A 26643-nucleotide genomic window follows, 5' to 3' on the forward strand; every position below is an offset into this window, starting at 1 on the left:
AGGATCAAAGTTGTCCGCCACACAAAGTGACATCCAGCTCTGATTTCTATGAATCAGTAAAATCCTCCAAACAGCTCTGTGAGGCCATCTAGTGGACTGATAGAAGTAGAGCAGCTGATGGCAACTTCCTCTGCTCTGATTTGTTCTCACCACTGACCAATGAGAACCAGCAGCATCTTCTCTGTCTAATAACAAACCACTATTGATCCATGTGTTGATCAGTTCTCTGTGTTAAGTGAATGAAATGTGATAAAGTGATGACAAAAGGCCCTCAGTAGTTCCCCGAGTTCAGTCATGTTTTCTAACTGCTTCTTTAGTCTGAGCAAGAGTCCAACAAGCCAAAAGGATTCAACTGACACTGATATGGAACAGAGATAAGCAGCCAATCAGAGGACCAGCTACTGATATTTGGCTTTTTTCCTGGATAAATTATGTGAGGGATGAATGAGTGATGATGTGCTGATGGATGATTGGACTGCTGCTCTCAGTGTTCCCTCTCCAGATGAAGGTGTGGACTCTGCTATGAGTCAGTATGAGGACAGAGAGGAGGGAGCCCCTCCCTCTAAAGCCACTCTGGGTGGGGAACATGACAGCCAGACTGAAGCTCAGAGGTGAGAGGACCATCTCTATCTGTCCACCACTCAGATCACTCCACCATTATTCACACTCAAAGCTCTGTGTGTGTTGTGTTTCAGCCCGGAGAAGCATTACAGACCTGGACCTGGACCCGGACCTGGATCTAGCTGTGTGACCATGAAAAGTGACCAGTCTATGGATTATCCTCTAGTCTTCAAAGATGGATGCCACTCTGATGGTCAAAGGTGAAGATTTTAAACTGATGATGAAAACAACATGATGTGTTTTTATTTATTGTGAGATCTCCGGGTTTTAGATGTTTTTTAAAAGTCTTTTAATGGACGGTGACGGCATGTGTCCTGTCAGCTCACTTTAACTCAGTCTCCGTTTCAGAGTTTACAACAAATAGTGAAATGTAAAATTACCGTTTATTCATGTTGATTATTTTTGGTGTACACCTGTCTTCTACAATATATATTATATTTTACCTTAACTGCCCTTTTTTATGTCTTTGATTTTATTTTTATACATATTTGTTTTGATCACAACTGGAGGGAGCCTGAGAACTTTTATGATTTTATTGCCAACAACTGCTTCACTGTCATCGTGGTGCATTTGACGATAAATAACTTGAAACCTAAATGTAGGAAAAGGACTCTCAGTTGAAACTCGCTACTTTGATACATCTATTCCTCTTAGTATTAGATTAGATTAAACTTTGTCACAGCACAGAGTACTGGTGCTGAGACAACAAAATGTCATTAAGCTTATAACCATAAGTGCAAAAATCAGTAAAGTGCAGAGTGATGTACAGAATATATACCAGGGAAAGATGCTAATAGTTTAAAGCACTGGACCAACGGGCCACCAAGGCCCTAATTTGGTACATTTTTGGTGGGACATTTTGGACCTGACATTACAACCCGTTCTCATTCCGAACTCGTAAAATAAGTATGTTTGCGCAGTGTCCTTCAGCGTCTGATGCGACGAAAAAGGCACCCGTCAGCGTATTTGTGTAACGTACTGGGGAGAGCCGCAGTTGGATGAGATTTAGCGAGTGGTATGTAAGGGGAAATTGCTGCGTGAGGAGGGTGGTTGGGGTGGCGGATGGGTAAAATACCGGACTTTCACGACTCGGGTTCGCGCCCCGCGTGTGGCGTTTTGTTTCCCCGTCTCCGGCGTGTGTTTCCCGGCTTTCGAGGCATCCTTTCCCCGTTGTTTTTCTCCTAAACCCAACCTCCGCGATTCCGTTATTGTCGCGCTTCACCCTCAGCGTGTGAGGCGTCCTCCCCGCTTGCTGGAGTCGCTTTATAGAGTCGCTTTTTTCTTTCCTCCCGCGTGTCACAGAACCGTACGCCCACCCACGAGCCTTTCCTAAACCCAACCGTCCCAACCAAGCGCGTCAAAAGGGACGAAAAAGGGACGGCAATAGTGTCGACCAAGCACGTTTACATGAGACGCTAAAGGAGACTTTTTATTTTACGAGTTGGGTGTGAGAATGTGTTGGACATTAGCTAACATTGATGTAAACACAAATGTATCAGAAAATATTTAGCCAATTAAGTCTTGACCGGTCACAGAATACAATCCTTTGTGAGAGGACGAGACCAAAACACTTCTTGAGTAGCTACAACACTGTTGAGGGCGACCAATCTAGTTCTGCCATCTGGAAGTCTTTGCATATATTATTCTTATTAGACATTAGCATTACTATTCCATCATCATGGTCCCCCACAGCATCATATTCAAGCCTGTGCTGCCCTGAATACAGCTATAAACATGTCTAAATTAAATATTGATCATTGATCATACACAATGTTAACAAGAACTACCTGGATACAAATATACTGTACAGACGATGTATTAAACAACTGACAGGTTTTGTCTCCGTGTGTTGTGGGTGCAGTGCAGAATTTATCTTGTGTTTCTATCAGGAGGAATCTGGAAGAACCTGAACCCAGCTGTGTGTCCATGAAGAGTGACCAGTCTATAGATGGTTTAATAGACTTCAAAGATGGACGCCACTCTGTTGATCAACGGTGAGGATTTCAAACTGATAATCAGCAGGACTAGTAAACGTTTACCACTACAGGGAGTCCTCTGATTCACTGTTAACATCCAAACATCACTTCATGGACCTTTACTTTGTATGTGTCTCTGTGTGGACACATACTCTGTGTGGATATGATGTGAGCTTATTCTTCCTGATTCCTCCACAGAGTGGACCAGGAGAGCTCAGAGGTTCCCAGTGGTCAGTCTGCCCAGCAGCATCAAACACACCTGGACTCCATATTTATGGTCTGTACATGTACTACTTTTACATCTATTTTGTTCACAATCATCTCCATGCTGCAGTTTTCAGACCAGTGGATTGCCAGTCTGTCCAACATGGATCTGATGTTTGCTTCCATGATTTCAGTTTGATTTGTCATTCATATAATCTTCTGTTCCAGCTGCTGGAGGACGACATTGTCACTTTTGTGAAGAACGAGCTGAAGAAGATCCAGAAGGTTCTAAGTCCAAATTTACCAGAATGCTTAGAGAGTCAGAGGGAGGATGAGGAGGTGTTGGACAGTGAGGATGAAGAGCAGAGGAGGAGCAGCAGAGAGGCATTTCTGAAGATCACAATGCACTTCCTGAGGAGAAGGAACCAGGAGGAGCTGGCCGACCGTCTGCAGAGCAGTAAGAGGATTTCTCTAAAGATTTAACATGCTGGATGAATGGGATGTTTACTAATGCCTCCAGAGATGGACCAAAATATATTCATATACTCATTCTCTGAGAAATGTTGAAATATGTTCTTTGACTTATTTTTTTTTTTTTTTTTTTTTTTTTTTTTAGGAAAAAGGGGGGGGGGGGGAAAAAAAAAAAAAAAAATAGGAGGAGGAAAAATTTTTGTTTTTTTTTGGGGGTTGCGAAAACAGCAAAAACGCAACTGTTCTGAATCAGATGTTCACAGAGATCTACATCATAGAGGGAGGGACTGCAGAGGTCAATGCTGAACATGAGGTCAGACAGATTGAAACAGCATCCAGGAAACCAGACAGACCAGAAACAAGAATCAGACGAGAAGACATCTTTAAAGCCTCACCTGGAAGAGATGAACCAATCAGAACAGTGATGACAACGGGAGTGGCTGGCATCGGTAAAACAGTCTTAACAGAGAAGTTCTCTCTGGACTGGGCTGAAGACAAAGCCAACCAGGACATCCAGTTCACATTTCCATTCACTTTCAGAGAGCTGAATGTGCTGAAAGATAAAAAGTACAGCTTGGTGGAACTTGTTGATTACTTCTTTAGTGAAACCAAAGAAGCAGGAATCTGCAGGTTTGAAGAGGCCGTGTTCATCTTTGACGGTCTGGATGAGTGTCGACTTCCTCTGGACTTCCTCAACACTGAGATCCTGACTGATGTTACAAAGTCCACCTCAGTGGATGTGCTGCTGACAAACCTCATCAGGGGGAAACTGCTTCCCTCTGCTCGCCTCTGGATAACCACACGACCTGCAGCAGCCAATCAGATCCCTCCTGAGTGTGTTGACATGGTGACAGAGGTCAGAGGGTTCACTGACCCACAGAAGGAGGAGTACTTCAGGAAGAGATTCAGAAATGAGCAGGCCAGCAGAATCATCTCCCACATCAAGACATCACGAAGCCTCCACATCATGTGCCACATCCCAATCTTCTGCTGGATCACTGCTGCAGTTCTGGAGGACGTGTTGAATACCAGAGAGAGAGGAGAGCTGCCCAAGACCCTGACTGAGATGTACATCCACTTCCTGGTGGTTCAGTCCAAAGTGAAGAACATCAAGTATGATGGAGGAGCTGAGACAGATCCACACTGGAGTCCAGAGAGCAGGAAGATGATCAAGTCTCTGGGAAAACTGGCTTTTGAGCAGCTGCAGAAAGGCAATCTGATCTTCTATGAATCAGACCTGACAGAGTGTGGCATTGATATCAGAGCAGGCTCAGTGTACTCAGGAGTGTTCACGCAGATCTTTAAAGAGGAGAGAGGACTGTACGAGGACAAGGTGTTCAGCTTCATCCATCTGAGTGTTCAGGAGTTTCTGGCTGCTCTTCATGTCCATCTGACATTCACAAACTTTGGAGTCAACCTGCTGACAGAAGAACAAACAACTTCCCAGTGGTCTGAAGTGTTTAGAGACAAATCAAGACATTTCTACCAGAGTGCTGTGGACAAGGCCTTACAGAGTCCAAGTGGACACCTGGACTTGTTCCTCCGCTTCCTCCTGGGTCTTTCACTGCAGACCAATCAGGCTCTCCTACGAGGTCTGCTGACACAGACAGGAAGTAGCTCACAGGCCAATCAGAAAACAGTTGATTACATCAAGAAGAAGATCAGTGAGAATCTGTCTGCAGAGAGAAGCATCAATCTGTTCCACTGTCTGAATGAACTGAACGATTGTTCTCTAGTGGAGGATATCCAACAGTCCCTAAGTTCAGGAAGTCTCTCCGCAGATAAACTGTCTCCTGCTCAGTGGTCAGCTCTGGCCTTCATCTTACTGTCATCAGAAGAAGATCTGGACGTGTTTGACCTGAAGAAATACTCTGCTTCAGAGGAGGCTCTTCTGAGGCTGCTGCCAGTGGTCAAAGCCTCCAACAAAGCTCTGTACATGCACACACAACTATCCAGAGTTTTTCGTAATTCAGAAAAACAACAACCATTGTTTGTAATTGTTTTCTTATGTATTGCTCATTCCTCTTCAGGCTGAGTGGCTGTAACTTGTCAGAGAGGAGCTGTGAAGCTCTGTCCTCAGTTCTCAGCTCCCAGTCCTCTAGTCTGAGAGAGCTGGACCTGAGTAACAACAACCTGCAGGATTCAGGAGTGAAGCAGCTGTCGGCTGGACTGAAGAGTCCACACTGCAGAATGGAAACTCTCAGGTTATTCTACCTTTATTAAAAAAATATTACTACCTAAGTTCTTTTTTTCTTAATAAATCAATTATTAAATGGACTGTCTGAATATCCTTTTTAGGTTGAGTGGCTGTAACCTGTCAGAGATGAGCTGTGAAGCTCTGTCCTCAGTTCTCATCTCCCAGTCGTCTAGTCTGAGAGAGCTGGACCTGAGTAACAACAACCTGCAGGTGTTTGACTTGAAGAAATACTCTGCTTCAGAGGAGGCTCTTTTGAGGCTGCTGCCAGTGGTCAAAGCCTCCAACAAAGCTCTGTACGTCCACACACAACTATCCAGATTGAATTTAAAAAATTACTTTTGTTTGTAATTGTATTGCTGATTCCTCTTCAGACTGAGTGACTGTAACCTGTCAGAGAGAAGCTGTGAAGCTCTGTCCTCAGTTCTCAGCTCCCAGTCCTCTAGTCTGAGAGAGCTGGATCTGAGTAACAACGAGCTGCAGGATTCAGGAGTGAAGCAGCTGTCTGCTGGACTGAAGAGTCCACAATGCAGACTGGAAACTCTCAGGTTAGTGTTCAGTTATTTGAAAACCATGACCCTCTGAGCTGTTATTTTCTTTATACTGTATATGTGTTATTAACTACAGGCCAACCTTTCAGAGAGAAGATGTGAAGCTCTGTCCTTAGTTCTCAGCTCCCAGTCCTCTAGTGACTCAGGAGCGTGCCAACAGTGTATTGTCTTGGGTCACGGTATTTTGCTAGACATTCAATGAAGACAGATTCAGCAGTGCTCTATATCGTTCATTTATTTTCTTAATAGACACACTAACTGAATGACTGCATGAACAAACCTTTCATAGTAAGACGCATAACCCCACCCCCAGGTAATCAGTTCATTGAGAACGGATGTGTCGGTGGCATGACATCACTGTGGAGGTGCGTTGGTTTCAAGCATCTAAAAGTTGCAACAGGGCAATCTGGGCTTGGATATAGAGTTAAGTTCATATGTGTATATACTGTACAATGACACCATTTTGTTATTTGGCAATACATTTTAAATGAACTAATGATTATGTGCTGAAAGTGCAATCTCAGTATTCCCAGCTATGTTGAATGGACTATGCAAGAATTACGGTCGGATCCCATATTTTAGGAGACCAAAGCGTTTGGTCAACACGCTGTTCATATGGGCATGTCAGTCAGACAGAGGTGAAAGAGTACTAGAATACTGTACTCAAGTAAAAGTACTTGGAGTCTTCCTCCTTCACAGGGGGCATGTCGGTCAGTTTTAGGACTTCTTCTTAATCAAAGTGTTCCTGCCAAACACAGCTTTGAAAAAGATCTACCTGAACCAACACTACGCTCCATTAGTGTTGGTGACAGTCAGTTTAAACAGTGGACGGATGTATACAACTAACATGAAACTCATTTTTAGAGTTCTGACGTGTGTGTGCGTGTAGTCTGTCAGGTTGTCTGGTCTCAGAGGAAGGCTGTACTTCTCTCGCCTCAGTGCTGAGCTCCAACCCCATCGATCTGAGAGTGCTGGACCTGAGCTACAATCATCCAGGAAACTCTGGAGTGAAGCTGCTGTCAGCTGGACTTAAGGATCCAAACTGGAGACTGGCCACTCTCAAGTATGGACAGACAACAGCAGCTCTCACACTGTTTCTCTGTCACTAACTTTCATGTTTAATGGAGGATCTGAGTGAAGGTGTATGAAGTTGATTCTGACTTTGTTTCTTCCTGCAGGACGGACCATGGTGGACTGCAGAGACTGAGACCTGGTGTGAGGAAGTGTGAGTGTGTTTAAAGTTTGATTCTTGAGAACTCAGCTGCATGTTACACTAGATTTTTACATTTTCTTGACTGAAGTATGATGATGATCAGTCAGGATCTGTTTTCTGTCAGTGTGGCTGGAAAGATGTTAGAACTCAATCAATTTAAAATCCACAAATGCAACAAACTGAACAAAGTGATCCAACAGAATTAATAAATATATTTCATTAACAGTCTAGCCAACATAACTGGAGGAAGTTTAATGAACTGTATTTCCTGATTCTTGGTATGAACATTAACTTTGGTACATCGGTCACAATGCATTTGACAGGACCCCAGTATCAGTTTACTGCATTAGGTTGAAAGCACAGCAATGCACAGGGCACTTATTCACTTCAGTCTAAATCTGTGAACCTGAGGTTCTGCAAACAGAAATGAAAGCACAAAGTTAGTGCATATAAAATACAATCCAACAATAAGTATGTTTCACATTCTTAGGATACAATTTTACATTTACATAACTAAACAAATGAACTAAGTTACTCAATTTACCTTAATATCAAACTAAAGTGCTCAAAATACCTTAATATCAAGTATTATACATTTACAAAGGCTGCCATCATAAACCAAACACATCTACTAATACTTTAACACAATAGGAAGCCGTTATGGCAGTGACATTATTCTACATAGAGGCTTAATTAATTAAATTAATTTCCATTGCCTATACAGCCCCGTTACATTGGTAAACACTAGGAGTGTGACGAGACACCCAGCTCACGAGACGAGACACAAGATTGGGTTCACAAGATCGAGACGAGATTTTAACACTATTTTACAGAAAACTTCAATGAAGACATAAGACTGGAAAAATAGTCCTTTATTCAATCAAAAGTCACAAAATGAAAACCGAGCACTGCCTAGCTTCTCTCCTGTATAACTAACAGTTACACTGTTACTTATTCTATATGTACGGTGGAGAGAGTCTCTTCACTCAGAGAACCAACGTTACAACATAACCAAGTGTTTTCTGGCAGTAGTTGAGACCAAATGTTTTGTACTTGAATTTGTCATTGTACAGTAGACAGAGAGAAATAAAGCTTATTTGACTATTGTTTCACACTGATTACATTTTAAAGCACAAATACATTACCATCAAACACTCAACAGATTATTTTTATAAAGACAGATGTTCGATCCCGGCCATACATCTGATGGTGATTTACAGATTTACAGCTGTGTAGACTGAAAACACACAATCACAGCAAACAATGTTTTATTATTAAATTCCCAGTGTGTAACGTGTTTAGTTGTTCATTATCAAAATCTGTGTTCCCCGTTCACCAACTTGTCCTTTTTCATGAATATTTACCTCCACCATCAATTCCAAGTATTCCTATTCATCCATCTTCGTCCGCTTATCCGGTGTCGGGTCGCGGGGGGAGCAGCAGGGGACCCCAAACTTCCCTTTCCTGAGCAACATTAACCAGCTCCGACTGGGGGATCCCGAGGCGTTCCCAGGCCAGGTTGAAGATATAATCCCTCCACCTAGTCCTGGGTCTTCCCCGAGGCTTCCTCCCAGCTGGACGTGCCTGGAACACCTCCCTAGGGAGGCGCCCAGGGGGCATCCTTACCAGATGCCCGAACCACCTCAACTGGCTCCTTTCGACGCGAAGGAGCAGCGGCTCTACTCCGAGCTCCTCACGGATGACTGAACTTCTCACCCTATCTCTAAGGGAGATGCCAGCCACCCTCCTGAGGAAACCCATTTCGGCCGCTTGTACCCTGGATCTCGTTCTTTCGGTCATGATCCAGCCTTCATGACCATAGGTGAGGGTAGGAACGAAAACTGACCGGTAGATCGAGAGCTTTGCCTTCTGGCTCAGCTCTCTTTTCGTCACAACGGTGCGATAAATTGAATGTAATACCGCACCCGCTGCACCGATTCTCCGACCAATCTCCCGCTCCATTGTCCCCTCACTCGCGAACAAAACCCCAAGGTACTTGAACTCCTTCACTTGGGGTAAGGACTCATTCCCTACCTGGAGTAGGCACTCCATCGGTTTCCTGCTTAGAACCATGGCCTCAGATTTAGAGGTGCTGATCCTCATCCCAACCGCTTCACACTCGGCTGCGAACCGATCCAGTGAGTGCTGAAGGTCGCAGGCCGATGATGCCATCAGGACCACATCATCTGCAAATAGCAGCGATGAGATCCCCAGCCCACCAAACTGCAACCCCTCCCCACCCCGACTACGCCTTGATATCCTGTCCATAAATATTACAAACAGGATTGGTGACAGAGCGCAGCCCTGGCGGAGGCCAACCCTCACCTGAAACGAGTCCGACTTACTGCAGAGAACCTGGACAGAGCTCTCACTTTGGTCGTACAGAGATTGGATGGCCCTGAGAAGAGACCCCCTCACCCCATATTCCCGCAGCACCTCCCACAGTATCTCCCGGGGGACCCGGTCATAAGCCTTTTCCAGATCCACAAAACACATGTAGAGCGGTTGGGCATACTCCCAGGCTCCCTCCAGGATCCTTGCGAGAGTGAAGAGCTGGTCCGTTGTTCCACGACCAGGACGGAATCCGCATTGTTCCTCTTCAACCTGAGGTTCGACTATCGACCGAACCCTCCTTTCCAGCACCTTGGAGTAGACTTTACCAGGGAGGCTGAGAAGTGTGATACCCCTGTAATTGGCACACACCCTCTGGTCCCCCTTTTTAAAAAGGGGAACCACCACCCCGGTCTGCCACTCCTTTGGCACTGTCCCAGACTTCCACGCAATGTTGAAGAGGCGTGTCAACCAGGACAGCCCCTCCACACCCAGAGCCTTGAGCATTTCTGGACGGATCTCATCAATCCCAGGGGCTTTGCCACTGTGGAGTTGTTTGACTACATCAGTATTCCTATTGGCTTGAAATTTAACATTTGCATTTGCATGAACTGGGGTAGACGCTCCATATTCATGCTCCATCTTTAAATACATTAGCTGGTAAGATACATACAGGACATACTGCTCCACCTTTCACGTTTTCTCTGTCAAATGATAAACTCACAGGTGCTGCTAATGCCGCTAATGGGTATCGTAGCTTCCCGGCCCCGGCAAGTTTGAAGAAGGAAACCTGGAGGACCACACGTATTCAAAATCCAAATTTCAGGAACAGGAGTCTTCTTCTTCTTCGCCCAGAAAAAGAAAAAGGATATTGAAAAGAGCAAGAGACCGGCTTTTTGAAGCGTGAAGGCTACCGTAGCTGTAATACGTACTTTGAACTGCATAGTGCGAGAGAGTTGATTGCGATATATGATCTCAACGCTAGATGGGAGAAATTCCTACACATTGTACCTTTAAAATTCTGTCTCTGACTTTATTTGTGTTCATGTGCGTCCATGATGAAGTAAGTGCAGTATAATGATTCACATTTCATAGTTTGGTTGGTGAAGTGAGGTTTTGTAATTCCTTTTCATATATATTATGTGTTGGGAAGATTTATAATGCTGACCAATTTCTACAGTAATCCCTCTTATATAATGTAGAAATAACCTTTATTAGTGGCTGTATTTGTTAGTATTCATGTTGTTGGTTTGTTTGACCGGGAACTCATTGTTTAATTGATGATAGAGGTAATTGAGGGCGTTTTCACACCAACAGCCTTTAGTTCGGTTGAATCGAACTAGAGTTTGTTTGCCCCGCTGGTGCGGTTCGTTTGGGCAGGTGAGAACGCGGCAATCGAACTCTGGTGCGCACCAAAAGCGGACCAAACAAGCGCACCGAGACCTGCTTGAAGAGGGGGTTTCGGTACGCTTTCAATCGAACTCTGGAGCGGTTCGTTTGTGGTGAGAACGCGTGCGATCAAACCGCACCAACTATATAATCCTCCAGTCTGAGCTGATGTCTCCTGTAGTCAGGTGTGTTTAGCAATCTGCGATGCAGCAGAGCAGCAAACTGTGGCAGCTTGTAGTGTTTCTATCACAGAAATAGACTGCAGTCAAGCTTGCCGTCCATCACTCGTATCTGCCGCTAAAATTGGAGACAGACGCCTGCAGAGCGGAGCGAAGTCTCGGTGACCAGAGCAATGAAATGAGCTGGTTTGACCACTAGACCAGAACACAGGACCTTCTTCCTGTATTTACTTTCTTGCTCCCTACCCCAGACGTATCCGACCAATAAGAGGGCTGGACGTTCTTGTTTGGTACGCTTGGATTTTTCCAGGCGTGAAACCAAACCAAACTGACCGAGGGCAAATTGCTCCAAGTTTACTACCTCACCAACTGATTCGGACCAAATAAAACAAACTACAGGTGTAAAAGCCCCTTAGAGTCCGTTTGGGAAAGGGACAGTGCTCTTCAACCGTGTCAATTTAAATAATCTTTTTCTCCACTAGAGCGCAGTGTTTACTAGAGGTATACCAGATCTCGCGAGATTAAACGTGATTACATTTCTCATTGAGATAAAAAGTGTCTTGCGATGTCTCTCAATATACTCATGGACAAGTTTATTTCCTCAATCGTTTGTTGCAGCTACTATGGCAAACTCCCGATCTAGATTCTAGAATCGATTGTTTTTCATTGGGTTCCTGGATGTTAACACTGAATTTTAAACATTACATTTTGCAACTGAATTTGTTATATTGAATTTTTTTATGTTGAATTCTTTTATTCTGAATTGATGAACTTAGAAAAATAGACAATACTTTCACACATAAACTGGTATTTCTATAAACAGAAGGTGTGCACGTCACACTGACTTCAGACCAGCGTACACATGGTTTTAGAGCCAGCTGCAGGTGATGAGGTGGAAATGGAAAACAGGCTGAGAGACAGAATCTTAATAATAAAACATTGTTTGTTGTGATTGTGTGTTTTCAGTCTACACAGCTGTAAATCACCATCAGATTCCATTAGATTCTTTCAGTAATTGTCAGTAAAGTTGTTAATAAATCAACAAATGGTAACCTGCAGCTGTATTGTGTCTTGTTCTCTCCATCAGATGTCTGTGAACTGGAACTGGACACAAACACAGTATACAGAAAACTCAAACTGTCTGACAACAACAGGAAGGTGACACATGTGGAGGAGGATCAGTCATATCCTGATCATCCAGACAGATTTGACTTCTGGTCTCAGTTGCTGTGTAGAGATGGTCTGACTGGTCGCTGTTACTGGGAGGTCGAGAGGAGAGGAGAGGTTTATGTAGCAGTGAGTTACATAGGAATCAGAAGGAGAGGAGAAAGTAAAGACTGTTGGTTTGGATGGAATGATCAGTCCTGGAGTCTGATCTGCTCTGATCGTGGTTACTCTGTCCGTCACAATAACATAAGAACAGTCCTCTATTCCTCCTCTGTCTCTAACAGAGTAGCAGTGTATGTGGACTGTCCTGGTGGCACTCTGTCCTTCTACACAGTCTCCTCTGACTCACTGATCCACCTCTACACCTTCAACACCACATTCACTCAGCCTCTTTATCCTGGGTTTATGGTCTGGTCTGGTTCCTCAGTGTCTCTGTGTCCTCTGCAGGACTGAGAGACTCTCCTGTGGACAGAAACACTGACTAAAGATCACCTGCTGAAATCAAAGTTTAGTCTGTTCACCATCACACACTCTGCACTGTGAAGCAGATCTGTCTCAGACTCAAACAGTAAACATTAATTTGTCTGATTTCATCTCTTTGATTATCAACACTTAAACTGTTGAACTAGAAACACTTTGATTCCTGTCATCAGCTGACTCTTTACCTGAGGATACACTGTATAAAGCTGAGTGAATGTGATGTTACTTTAATTTTTTCGTACATCTGTGTCCATGGATACGAGCTGTACCAAGAGCTTCTCTGATATCAGATTTGTGTTGTAATAAACTTTTACATTCAAGTAAGAACAACAGAGGCTGAGAGTTGAATATTAATTTGTAAAGTAATTAAAGCTGCGAGCAGTGATGGACGGGCCCTTGTGCAGCTGCGCATGTCGGGGTTGCTGGCGGACGCCGCTCCTTGCGACCGTGCATTTGTGCAGCACTCAAATCGGCACCAATGGAAAGGGAACTCCTTGCCGAGTTCAACGACACCTCACACAAGACTCTACGTCATAGGGTTCGTTAGCTGTGAAAGGGGGCATGGCCAAAGTATAGGGGGCGGGCCAAACCATCACCATAGAAGAAGGAAGTCTCTGCTGAGTGTAATGATACCTCACACAAGACTTTACCTTGGATGGGTCAGCATGTATGAAAGGGGGCGTGGCTTGAACATAGGGGGCGGGCCACACCATCACCAATGAAGAAGGAAGTCTGCTGAGTTCAAATTATACCTCACACAAGACTCTACCTTAAATGGTTCAAATGTTATGAAAGGGGGCGTGGTCTGAGTAAGTGGGCGTGGTCATATTATAGGGGGCGGCTCAGTATCACATGTTGACCACACATTCTGAGTTTCATGTAAATCGGATGATGTTTGTCATATAAGGCGCATTTCCTGGTGCCAGCGGGGGGGTGCTATGACCAAAAGTCAATTTTGGCCTGTAGGTGCCCTCAGGCCTGGACCCTTGATCGTTCGTAAATTTCAGGCAGATACGACAATGCACACTCAAGTTAAAACAACTTCTTTGTTCATCGCTAAACACTCAAAATGGCCAACGCCCACACCGTCACGGCGAAAAGTTTTTCTTTTAATAACTTTTCATCGTTAAGGTGTTGGGATGGTACAGACCAAGTTTGAAGTCCATCGGATGAAATCTCTAGGAGGAGTTCGTTAAAGTATAGCACCTTGACTTTTAGGCCTACTTCCTGTTGCCACTAGGGGCGCTTATGACTTTAAGTAAATATCGGCCCTTATTTGTCCTCAGGGTTGGATTCTTATGAATCCTGAAAAGTTTCGAGCCAGTTGGACAAAGTACACCCACTTCCTATTTTTTTATCTTTAACTTCTTAAGATGGTACAAACCGAGTTTGAAGTTGATCGGATGAAATCTCTAGGAGGAGTTCGTTAAAGTACGACATGTGGAAATGGCCAAAATCGCACTAATTTCGAACTTTGAAATCAAAATGGCGGACTTCCTGTTGGGTTTAGGGTATGGCTGTAATGACGTTTTTTGTACATCTTGACATGTTACATATGTGTACCAAGTTTCGTGAGTCTATGTTAAACGCACTGCAGGGGCTAAATATTTTTAACTTTGTAGGGGGCACTAGCGAGCCATTTTTGTGCGCCTATTCTCCGAAACCCTTAAAATACGTAAATTTTCACCAGACTTGATGATACCGCCAAATTTGGTGAGTTTTTGAATATGTTAAGCCCCTCAAAAAGCCAATTCATTTGACGGGAAAAAGAATAATTCCTTCAGTTTCAATAGGGCCTTCGCCGCTGTCGGCGCTCAGGCCCTAATTAAGATAAATGCAGTGCAGTAGAAGTAGAAAGTGGCATGAAAAAAAAGTACAAGTACTGAAAATGTGTACTTAAGTTGTACTTGAGAGAATGTACTAATCTGAAAGACAGCACTGTCAAGACTGAGCTCCTAATAAGATAAGATAAACTTTATTGATCCCACACTGGGGAAATCCCCTTCTTACAGCAGCTCAAACATTAAATGGAATAGAAAATATATCAAAGTTGTTGGAGCCATAGTGTAACTTTGTTTTTGTTTTATATAGCACGTTGGTGACATGAATGAACATGCAGTTTGGTGTTTGATCACTGGGAGGAGCATTGACACAGGAAATGCATAAAGGTAATCAACAGCCACAGGTACAGGTGTGTGGTAAAGGGGAAAGCAAACAGCTTTTTACCGTGTCAGCGCTATTGTTTTATTAGTGTTTCTATGGAAAGCAGAATGAAAGTTACCTGAAATTAAATGGACAAAGTGAAATATACATGTGCTACGGTGAGCATGCACCATCATTAAATAAAAGGGTCAGCACCCCCAAAGATATTTAATGTAATGGACATTGATTTATTGGCAGTCCAGAACACACGTCCAAGCAAGTTGTCCCTGTGCGGCGCAGCATTTTAGAGGTCTGATTTAAAGACTCTACATTAAAGTCCAAAGATCTCTTAAGAACAACGAACCGGACCACGGACCACCACCAGGACAGTCTGCCGTTCATCCGGACAGGAGGTATGTGTGCGCTACCAACTATAACGGCCACAACCTTGTGTGCACATAATAACTGAAAATCCAATTGCATCGGTTGGAGTCGGTATTTATACAAACACTCGGGTTCATATGTGAAAGGTATTATTTATTCACAGAGTGTTTCTGGTTGTGTTTGGTGATATGGATTCTGAAACAAAGGTGCAAAATGAGTGTATTAAAGGAGGGGTGCCCATTTTATTTGAAGAACAGATTATGGTTGAATGATGTAAGGTGTTATATCCAATATGTTTTATATATGTTGTTGAACATAGAGAAATATACACAACAGTGCTGTATAGTGGACCCCACAGTGCTCCCCCCTCACAATATCCTAACAGACCAGTGTCAAAGGGGGACTCATTCAAGTTTCTGGGCTCCATCATTTCCCAGGACCTGAAGTGGGAGTCCAACATCAACGCCATCCTTAAAAAGGCTCAGCAGAGCATGTACTTCCTACAGCAACTGTGGAAGCATGGCCTACCACAAGAGCTACTGGCCATCTTCTACACTGCTGCCATCCTCCTGCCTCCTCCCTCCTCCCCTCTGGCGAGGCTAAAAGATCCCTGCACACAAAAAACCAACGACACAACAACAGCTTCTTTCCACTGCCATCACTCTCCTGAACTGCTGAAAAGTGGGGGGTCATCCCCACTTTGGCCATTCATTACACATTACATACTTTATCATTCCAATATGCATCTTGCACATTACATTTGCACTGTTACTTTGCACTCTACATCCCACTCCATATGTACTTGTATTGATATTACGTCTTATTTGTATAGTTTTATTTTTTGTATATTGTGTTTATGTGCCGATATGTATGTTGTCTCTATTGTACAGTATGTGTCTATATGGCCAATAAAACTGATTGTGATTCTTATATATATTTTAAATTTTTGGTACCATGGTTAAAGTTTTTTAAAGGTTAGGGATTGTAAAAAGAATGTTTTTTTGTAACAACGTTAGGGGAACGTTCCTAAAGGTTACAACATTAGGGGAACGTTCTCTAAAGCCTGCAACGTGTCTGTGAACGTTCGGGGATGTTCGATGTAACGAACGTTCCTTAAATGTTAAAAAACTAATCAAACCATAACCTTCAGGGAACGTTCCCGCAACCAATGTTATGGGAACCATAAATTGTTAGCTTGGGTACAACCGGACCTGGCTAACGTTCTGACGGATTCGGTTGTTTTTAGCTGAGCTGGACCGGAGAATATTCGGTTAAAACTGATCAGTGGTGCAGTTTCTCCCTCATTGTTCTCTGTGGAGTTGGCTCAAAGTGATGTAATGTTGTGTTTTATGTGGAGGGAGCAGAACTGCGCCGGACTCCGTTTAAAAAAATAGCTTTTAAATTCTACTTTACTTGTAAAGATATAACGGGACTAACTGGCGAAACAGCTTTAAAAGTGACGTATTTTAATTTTAAATAAATGCTGTGTTGTGGATTTAATTCGTGTTGATGTGAAGAGTGGTTCATGTGGATTTCGAATAGTAACAGATACATATTTACAGACATTTTAAATTGTTAAATTGAGAACGGAATTTCTTAATCCCCGCCAGTCAACACGGTAGGCCTAGATGTCTATGTACTGATAAGTAGGCCTATGATTGCATAACATAATAACAAAGCAGTAATTATGCATCAAAAGTGTGTAATCAACCATTTGGTTAATAATTGTTTCACAATAATGGCAGCAGGGTTAATATTACTGCTCTTAACAGTGCAGAGGGCAGTGGATGTGGAACTAGAAAAAGGATGTAGAGCAGTAGTTCTCAACTTTTTTTGTGCCAGCGCCCCTATCCATTATCCAGTTCCCTAACGCCCCCCACAAATATTATGTGGGCTTATTGCCCCAAATATTAATGATTACGCCCTAATATAGGCCTATTATTGTTGTTACTATTGTTATCAAAAATAATAAAAAAATCAAATCATTGAATGACAAACAACACATGTATTTGTTTCCCATGTATCAAAAAGCCATGTGAATAGAATGTATATATATTTACAGGTTTTTAAAAAAGAATGCAACCATTTGACATTAAAATTAAATAACAGCAGCCAATCAGAACGACTAGATATGTAACATTCAAACTATAATTAGGTATTATCAAAAGGCCTGCTGCATGGTGTGAATGGTGTGAACCTCAGCACCTTTAGAAGATGACTATAATTTGAATGTCCTTTTTTGTTTGTGATGTGACCTTGGGTGTCATGAAATGGCTTTAAATAAAATGTATTATTATTATTATTATTATTATGATTATTATTACAAACACTAACAGTAGCCAATCAGAAACAGCTAGCAATTTATCATTCAAATCTAAAATCAAATTGTTCCAAAGGAAAACAAGCTGGCACTTATCAAGTGGTAAAAGCAGAAGGATTACACACACACACACACACACACACACACACACACACACACACACACACACACACACACACACACACACACACACACACAGAAAAGTATTTTGGTGATGACAAACGACTTGAAGAACGACTCCTACTGCCGAATGGAAATAAGTTTACAACCTTTGAAAGTTAGTGAGAGCCGTTTTTAATGCTTAGAAGAGTCTAGGTTAGAAGAGTCTAGGTTAGAAGAGTCTAGGTTAGAAGAGTCTAGGTTAGAAGAGTCTAGGTTAGAAGAGTCTAGGTTTGCCATCGCCTGTCTTGCGAGTAAATAGCAGAAAAAAACGTTTGGAGAAAACGCAACCCCACGTCGCGCTGCGTTTTGACGAGGTGTGAGAATCCCGTACAGTAAACAGTGACATCACTGCCTCTATCGCTTCCATAAGAAAGTTTTAAAACCCCAAACACAAGCTCTGAACTGGCCGGGAGTTTAGGGAACAGCTGACTGTTTGCCAAACAACAAAGCACAGTCGATATCTCTCGCACGTCTCTTTTCTTTCTCTCTTTATCCGTGAAATGAAGCTGCATTCAGGTACAGTAGGAAACGTTGCGTTCTATAAACCATCTGACTAAAAACTGTTACTGTGAAATATAATAATATATAATAATATATAATAATATATGCTACATTGGGGGTTAAAGAACACAACAGGACGTCGCGGCGATTGCTTTTTTCTTATCTGAACGCAGCTTCACGTAGTAGCTACAGAGCTCATTTAAGATGATGCTCTTACGTCCCGTTTCCGTGAAGGCAGCACGGAGCTGCGACAAACAAAGCTGACAGAAGGCTCGTTCGAGATGAGCTGCGCCTCGCCTGTAAAGTAGACGAGAGCAGGCGGCAGCAGCAAGGGGCGGTGACAAAAGTCCGCTCTCAAGTCGGACAGTTTTCCAGCTGACTCCAGCAGCCTTCAGGCTGAACAGGAAGTGACACAAACACGGTGGTCCGATTCCGATTTAATAAAATGTTATCAGACCCCTATATCAGCTCCTACACAGTCTCCAGTTGTTTTTATTATGACAAAGTAGCTGTCAAAATTCTCTACATGCGATCTGTTGCTGATTTTAATAAACAACAGACTGTAGATGATCCGTAATCTGAACAGATTTAGTCTCTCTGACTTTTAAACACAACTATCAGCCACACAACATGTGTTCTGTACAGAATAAGCTTTTAAATCAGACAAATCACAGTTAAAATCCCTCCGATTGAAAATCAATAAAAAGTTTATATAAAACGTCGTCATGTTGAGTCGATTCTGAACCAATCAGCTGTTTGATCAGCTGAGAGGCCGAGTTGCGTTTCCCAGCATGCACTGGGTCCACCTGCGTCCGCCTGGCTCTTGCACAGTTGGTGAAAAGCAACTGCGCTACCTGCGTCTCAGAACTGCGGCCGCCTTGGTCTCGTGAGATTATCGTTGCCCACGTGTGCATGACGTCAGAGCAAGTCGGGATCAAGTCGGACACAAATCTAACCGGCATGCATTGGGCGCCGATCGCCGGTGATCGATTCTGCGCAGATCTGGCTCATCTCGAACGAGCCTAATAGCACAGAGAAGTCTCGTCTCGTCGCAGTGCTGTAAACTGGCAGCTTTTAATGTTGCAGACCATGGATTTTTAATAGTTTAAGTATAAACATGTATTGTTATTGTGAATCTTTGGTTTAAACTAGCTTTCAAACAAAACGCCCCCTTTCCAAAATATTGCTTCCAACGCCCCCCATCATCTTCTGAACGCCCCCGTTGAGAAACACTGATGTAGAGGGTCAGGGGAGACTTTTATGCGTTTTATTCAGGAACATTAATTTCTCAACTGTGTTTACAGGCTTTGGGCGTCATCGGTGACGTCATCGGTCTGAAATCGAAACTAAACTCAGTTGACGGAAAACTTCCCGGAGTACTGGACGCTCTCTCCGGAGCCTCGGTACATCACGCAACATTTCTGTGGAGTCTCTGACTGGGAATCAGCTGTAAGTAGTGTTCTGTTCACATTTACGCTTCACGGTTAGTTTGTGGCTGTTTATGATGGGATGTGAGTCCGTAGCTGTGCTGTTGAAGTGACTGCGCAGGAAACACACGTATGTCGCCGCCGCTGGGTGTTTGATCACAGTGTTTGGGGAAAAACTCAACATAAATCAACATGCTGTCGAATTATCGACGATTGTAATCAATAATTCAGTCTCTGTGAGAAACGATGGATCACTGAGGACTCTGTTATTCTACTAACAACTTTCTAATTTCCGGATATCAAACCTTTGGGCGCAGCAGCGTAAAGATAGACACAACACGCTGACATTTCCGTTGAATCCCTTCAAAATAAAGTGAGGATCAGAGAGACTTCCGCAGACTGCAGTGGGTCTGAAGGGCCCGGTGTGCAAAGTAACTAAGTACTTTTACTCCTAAAATGCCTGAAAGCCTTTAGTACAGATACACATCATTACCCATGCAGCGGGACGTTGTTTTATTTGACCTAAAGTGAAAACCAAATCACTTCAACGTTCAGTCACATACAGAGCAATGTGTGAATGGAACTTCCTCCCAAATAATATTAAACAACCAAAACACTCAGATCAGTTTTACACAATCACTTAAAGAATATTATCTCCAAAGAAACTTCAACATCTAACACTAATTCTTTGGGAGTCGGTTATAGGGGCTTTTTTATTAACACTTATTCTTTAAAAATAGATTCATTCGGAGTAGTCTAATGTGTTTTTTAATAATAATGTTTCTTAGACTGTTGGTAAAATACTAAAACATTTGACTAATCAATTAATCAAGAAAATAATCAGCAGATTAATCAGTAATGAAATTAAATCTTACTTGCAGTTTAACTTTAATAAAATATAGTTATATTCATACTTTACTTAACTTTTATTTGTAACACAGTATATAATTATTATGAATACAAAGCTGATTCTCAAACTGACTGCAAAACAATATTAATCCAAAAACAAAGATGAAAATAAAACTTAAATGTCTGATAACATCATGATAAAACATTACAAACTTTCACAATAAAACCAACAGGGAAACTGATTTAAATAGCAAAGATAAAATGTAAGATTACATTATGGTATTTGTACTTTTACTTCAGTAAAGGATGTAAATACTTCTTCCAGCTCGCGTTCAGGAAAGAGTCAATGTGTCAGAATCTCTGCTGGAAACCAGTCAAAGTTTAAACTGTTCCCTCAGAGACATGAAACTTTATCAAACTTCACTCTCAGCAACAAGATCTCTTTAGAACGACTTCACCGTTTTACAAGACTGATATGACACAGAGAGAAGCAGCCAATCAGAAGACCAGCTGCTGATATTTAGCTTTTTTCCCAGGAGAAATGATGTGAGGGATGAATGAGTGATGATGTGCTGATGAATGATTGGACTGCTGCTCTGTGTTTCCTCTCCAGATGAAGGTGTGGACTCTGCTATGAGTCAGTGTGAGGACAGAGAGGAGGGAGTCCCTCCCCTCTAAAGCCACTCTGTGTGGGGACCATGACAGCCAGACCAAAGCTCAGAGGTGAGAGGACCATCTCTAACTGTCCACCAATCAGATCACTCCACACACTACAACACTGTCGAGGCGACCAATCTAGTTCTGCCATTTGGAAGTCCTCCATATATATATCATTATTAGACATTAGCATTATTATTCCACCATCATGGTCACCCCACAGCATCATATTCAAGCCTGTGCTGCATACTGCACTGAATACAGCTTTAAAACATGTCTAAATTAAATATTGATCATGGATCATACACAATGTTAACAAAAACTACCTGGATACAAATATACTGTACAGACGATGTATTAAACCACTGTTTTGTCTCCGTGTGTAGTGGGTGCAGTGCAGAATTAATCTTGTGTTTCTATCAGGAGGAATCTGGAAGAACCTGAACCCAGCTGTCTATCCATGAAGAGTGACCAGTCTATAGATGGTTTAATAGACTTCAAAGATGGACGCCCCCTCTGATGATCAAAGGTGAGGATTTCAGAAAATAAAATGTGTTTTTGTGTATTGTGAGATCTCCAGGTTTTAGATGTTTTAAAAAGTGTTTTAATGACGGTGATGGCATGTGTAATTTGGTACATTTTTGGTGGTACTTTTGGAGCTGACATTAGCTAACGTTGATGTAAACACAAATGTATCAGAAAATATTTAAGCAATTTAGTCTTGACCAGTCGTAGAATAAAAGACCAAAACACGTCTTGAGTAGCTACAGCACTGTCGAGGGCGACCAATCTAGTTCTGCCATCTGGACGTGTCCTCGCATATAATATTCTTATTAGACATTAGCAGACTATTCCACCATCATGGTCACCCCACAGCATCATATTCAAGCCTGTGCTGCAAACTGCACTGAATACAGCTTTAAAACATTTCTAAATTAAATATTGATCATGGATCATACACAATGTTAACAAGAACTACCTATACAATATACTGTACAGACGATGTATTAAACCACTGACAGGTTTTGTCTCAGTGTGTTGTGGGTGCAATGCAGAATTTATCTTGTGTTTCTATCAGGAGGAATCTGGAAGAACCTGAACCCAGCTGTGTGTCCATGAAGAGTGACCAGTCTATAGATGGTTTAATAGACTTCAAAGATGGACGCCACTCTGTTGATCAACGGTGAGGATTTAAAACTAATAATCAGCAGGACTAGTAAAGGTTTACCACTACAGGGAGTCCTCTGATTCACTGTTAACATCCAAACATCACTTCATGGACCTTTACCTTGTGTGTGTCTCTGTGTGGACAGACATAATGTGAGCTTATTCTTCCTGATTCCTCCACAGAGTGGACCAGGAGAGCTCAGAGGGTCCCAGTGGTCAGTCTGCCCAGCAGCATCAAACACACCTGGACTCCATATTTATGGTCTGTACATGTACAACAACTACTTTTAATCTATTCTGTTCACAATCATATCCATTCTGCACTTTTTAGACCATTGGATTGTCAGTCTGTCCAACATGGATCTGATGTTTGCTTCCATGTTTTCAGTTTGATTTGTCATTCATATAATCTTCTGTTCCAGCTGCTGGAGGAGGACATCATCACTTTTGTGAAGGACGAGCTGAAGAAGATCCAGAAGGTTCTGAGTCCAGATTACCCAGAATGCTTAGAGAGTCAGAGGGAGGATGAGGAGGTTTTGGACGGTGAGGATGAAAAGCAGAGGAGGAGCAGCAGAGAGGCATTTCTGAAGATCACACTGCACTTCCTGAGGAGAATGAAGCAGGAGGAGCTGGCCGACCATCTGCAGAGCAGTAAGAGGATTTCTCTAAAGATTTAACATGCTGGATAAATGGGACGTTTACTAATGTCTCAAGAGATGGACCTAAATATATTAATTTACTCATTCTCTGAGGAAATGTTGACATTTGTTTTGTGACTTATTGATCTTCTTTGTTGTGTGTTTATTCAGGAAGTCCTGCTGTAGTTTGTAAGCGTAAACTTAAATCTAAGCTGCAGAAGAAGTTCCAGTGTGTGTTTGAGGGGATTGCTAAAGCAGAAAACTCAACCGTTCTGAATCAGATGTTCACAGAAATCTACATCATAAAGGGAGGGACTGCAGATGTCAATGATGAACATGAGGTCAGACAGGTTGAAACAGTATCCTGGAAACCAGACAGACCAGAAACAACAATCAGACAAGAAGACATCTTTAAAGCCTCATCTGGAAGAGATGAACCAATCAGAACAGTGATGACAAAGGGAGTGGCTGGCATCCGGAAAACAGTCTTAACACAGAAGTTCACTCTGGACTGGGCTGAAGACAAAGCCAACCAGGACATTCAGTTCACATTTCCATTCACCTTCAGAGAGCTGAATGTGCTGAAAGATAAAAAATACAGCTTGGTGGAACTTGTTGATTACTTCTTTAGTGAAACCAAAGAAGCAGGAATCTGCAGGTTTGAAGAGGTCTTGTTCATCTTAGACAGTCTGGATGAGTGTCGACTTCCTCTGGACTTCCACAACACTGAGATCCTGACTGATGTTACAGAGTCCACCTCAGTGGATGTGCTGCTGACAAACCTCATCAGGGGAAACTGCTTCCCTCTGCTCGCCTCTGGATAACCACACGACCTGCAGCAGCCAATCAGATCCCTCCTGAGTGTGTTGACATGTTGACAGAGATCAGAGGGTTCACTGACCCTCAGAAGGAGGAGTACTTCAGGAAGAGATTCAGAAATGAGGATCAGGCCAGCAGAATCATCTCCCACATCAAGAAACCCCCTATGTGCCACACATCCCAGTCTTCTGCTGGATCACTGCTACAGTTCTAGAGGACGTGTTGAAGACCAGAGAGGGAGGAGAGCTGCCCTGGACCCTGACTGAGATGTACATCCACTTCCTGGTGGTCCAGTCTAAAGTGAAGAACATCAAGTATGATGGAGGAGCTGAGACAGACCACCCAGTAGTCCAGAGAGCAGGAAGATGATGGAGTCTCTGGGAAAACTGGCTTTTGAGCAGCTGCAGAAAGGCAACCTGATCTTCTATGAATCAGACCTGACAGAGTGTGGCATCGATATCACAGCAGCCTCAGTGTACTCGAGAGTGTTCACTCAGATCTTTAAGGATAGAGGAACTGTACCAGGACAATGTGTTCAGCTTCATCCATCTGAGTGTTCAGGAGTTTCTTGCTGCTCTTCATGTCCATCTGACATTCATCAACTCTGGGGTCCACCTGCTGACAGGAAAACAAATAACATTCCCGTTTCTTCCAGAGTGCTGTGGACGACAAGGCTTTTCAGAGTCCAAATGGACACCTGGACTTGTTCCTCCGCTTCCTCCTGGGTCTTTCCCTGCAGACCAATCAGAAGCTCCCTAGAGGTCTGCTGAACACAGACAGGAAGTAGCTCACAGACCAATCAGAAAACAGTTGAGTACATCAAGAAGAAGATCAGTGAGAATCTGTCTGTAAAGAAAAGCATCAATCTGTTCCACTGTCTGAATGAACTGAATGATTGTTCTCTAGTGGAGGAGATCCAACAGTCCTTGAGTTCAGGAAGTCTCTCTGCAGATAAACTGTCTCCTGCTCAGTGGTCAGCTCTGGTCTTCATCTTACTGTCATCAGAAAAAAATCTGGACGTGTTGACTTGGAGGAAATACTCTGCTTCAGAGGAGGCTCTTCTGAGGCTGCTGCCAGTGGTTAAAGCCTCTAACAAAGCGGGCTCACATCACACAACTATTCAGATTAAATGAGTTTATATTCATTCAGAAAAACACCCATTGTTTTTAATATTTTTTATCTTTTGCTGATTCCTTTTCAGACTGAGTGGCTGTAAGCTGTCAGAGAGAAGCTGTGTACATCTGTCTCAGTCTCAGTCTCAGTCCTCTAGCGTCTGAGAGGGCCCTGAGTAACAACAACCTACGCAGGATTCAGGAGGTGCAGCGGCGTCGGCTGGACTGAAGAGTCCACACTGCAGAATGGAAACTCTCAGGTTAATGTTATTCTGTTTTCTGCTATTCAGTTATTCTTTTAGATGTTATTTTCTTTGTATGTTCATTATTTAGTGGTCTAACTAAACAAGATTAAAAGAGTGAATGGGGTTTAGAAGTCCTCTTAGTCTGAGGAGACCGGACTCAGGAGCTTGTCAACACTGTAATATCTTGGTTCACAGCACATGGTATGGCTGATTCTGTTTAATTTATGGAGTTACTGGAGCGAACATATAAAGGAGAACTCATTTCCACTCTGACGGTTAGTCATAGCTGAATGTAGATATGCTCAGCTGTTTGCATCTGTTTGCACTGTCAATGAGAAGAACGACAAACAAGTGCAACTTCACTGACTGGCGAGGTTCTGCAACAGAACAAAATAACAATCAGTCATTCTCACAGAATCACAAACAATGTTTTACTCTGAGGTTACGTCTCTCACCCATAAGGAGACCCATTGTGACACAAGTGTTACACATTTTTAAATGTTCTGAAAAGTTTCTCATTCAGCTTTATACTTGATTTTAATTAATGAAGCCCCTAAGTGACACTGATGGAACATCCTGGTAGCGGTCATGTACAGTTTGTCAATTTGTGTTTCCATGACAACATTTCCAAGATGGCTGTGTGTATGGTCAACAGATTTTACAGATCTAGTCAATTTTTAAAAAAAGCATTGTTTTTGTTTCTAAGGTAAAATTCTAGTCGTTTAAAGTTTCTAATGCTTTCATAACAAGTCATATATTACAATGAACCTGTTCTGTCCACATTTGTTGAACAAATTGATATAAACACATTAGGTAAATATCGTTGTAGGCTATTTCTCACATCGGTTTATACCTAAAAAGAGTCACGGCAAATCTAATGTGAAGCCTGTGTCACAAAAAGAAAAAATATAATGATCTGTTCAGTTAATTTACCTGATTCAATAATACTGAACTAACATATTTTGAATTGTTCAATTCAAAGCATTTTAAATCAAATGTAAACAAAAAATCATGTCAAATGAATACATTTCTGTAAATATGTATTAGGAAACCAAAAAACAAGATTTTACTACAATTTATCCATCATATTATAATGTAAGTTTAATTTTCTTTTAGTCTTGCTCAGAGAGGCAGAGGCTCTGTTGATGAAAGGGTGGGGAAAGAGGAAAGTATTGCCATTGGGAAGTGGTATGACGACATGTGTAACCCTGATCTCATACTACTGTACAATTAAACCTCACGATAAATCTTGTTGCTGGAGCAGGTCGAACAAAGCATTTATGGAAGTCAACAGGCCACACATAGTCAAGGAGTACAACTCACTCATGGGGAGACATTGATGCATGAATCACAATGTGCCAATTTTTGATGGATCTAAAAAAGATTTTGATGTCCAAGTTCAGAAGTAAAGTTATAATGTTGACATGTGTTGTAAAGCAGCAAA

The 26643-nt window shown here is 42.5% G+C and overlaps 1 protein-coding gene and 1 long non-coding RNA gene across 2 annotated transcripts in view; both read left to right on the plus strand.

Annotated features, from left to right (window-relative positions):
* The window catches only part of LOC120573937 (NACHT, LRR and PYD domains-containing protein 12-like), an 86732-nt gene that overhangs the window by 55485 nt on the left and 4604 nt on the right, over nucleotides 1-26643 (plus strand). Inside the window, 3 exon segments of the mRNA XM_039823851.1 lie at nucleotides 5303-5476; nucleotides 5841-6014; nucleotides 6907-7080. Coding sequence (XP_039679785.1) covers nucleotides 5303-5476; nucleotides 5841-6014; nucleotides 6907-7080 — 522 coding nt within the window.
* On the plus strand, nucleotides 19492-21754 carry LOC120573941. Its single transcript, XR_005641799.1, has 3 exons — nucleotides 19492-19734; nucleotides 21175-21284; nucleotides 21642-21754. It is a non-coding gene; the product is annotated as an uncharacterized LOC120573941 (long non-coding RNA).

This window comes from Perca fluviatilis, chromosome 15 (assembly GCF_010015445.1).
Source record: "Perca fluviatilis chromosome 15, GENO_Pfluv_1.0, whole genome shotgun sequence".
In the NCBI taxonomy this organism is placed as follows: domain Eukaryota; kingdom Metazoa; phylum Chordata; class Actinopteri; order Perciformes; family Percidae; genus Perca; species Perca fluviatilis.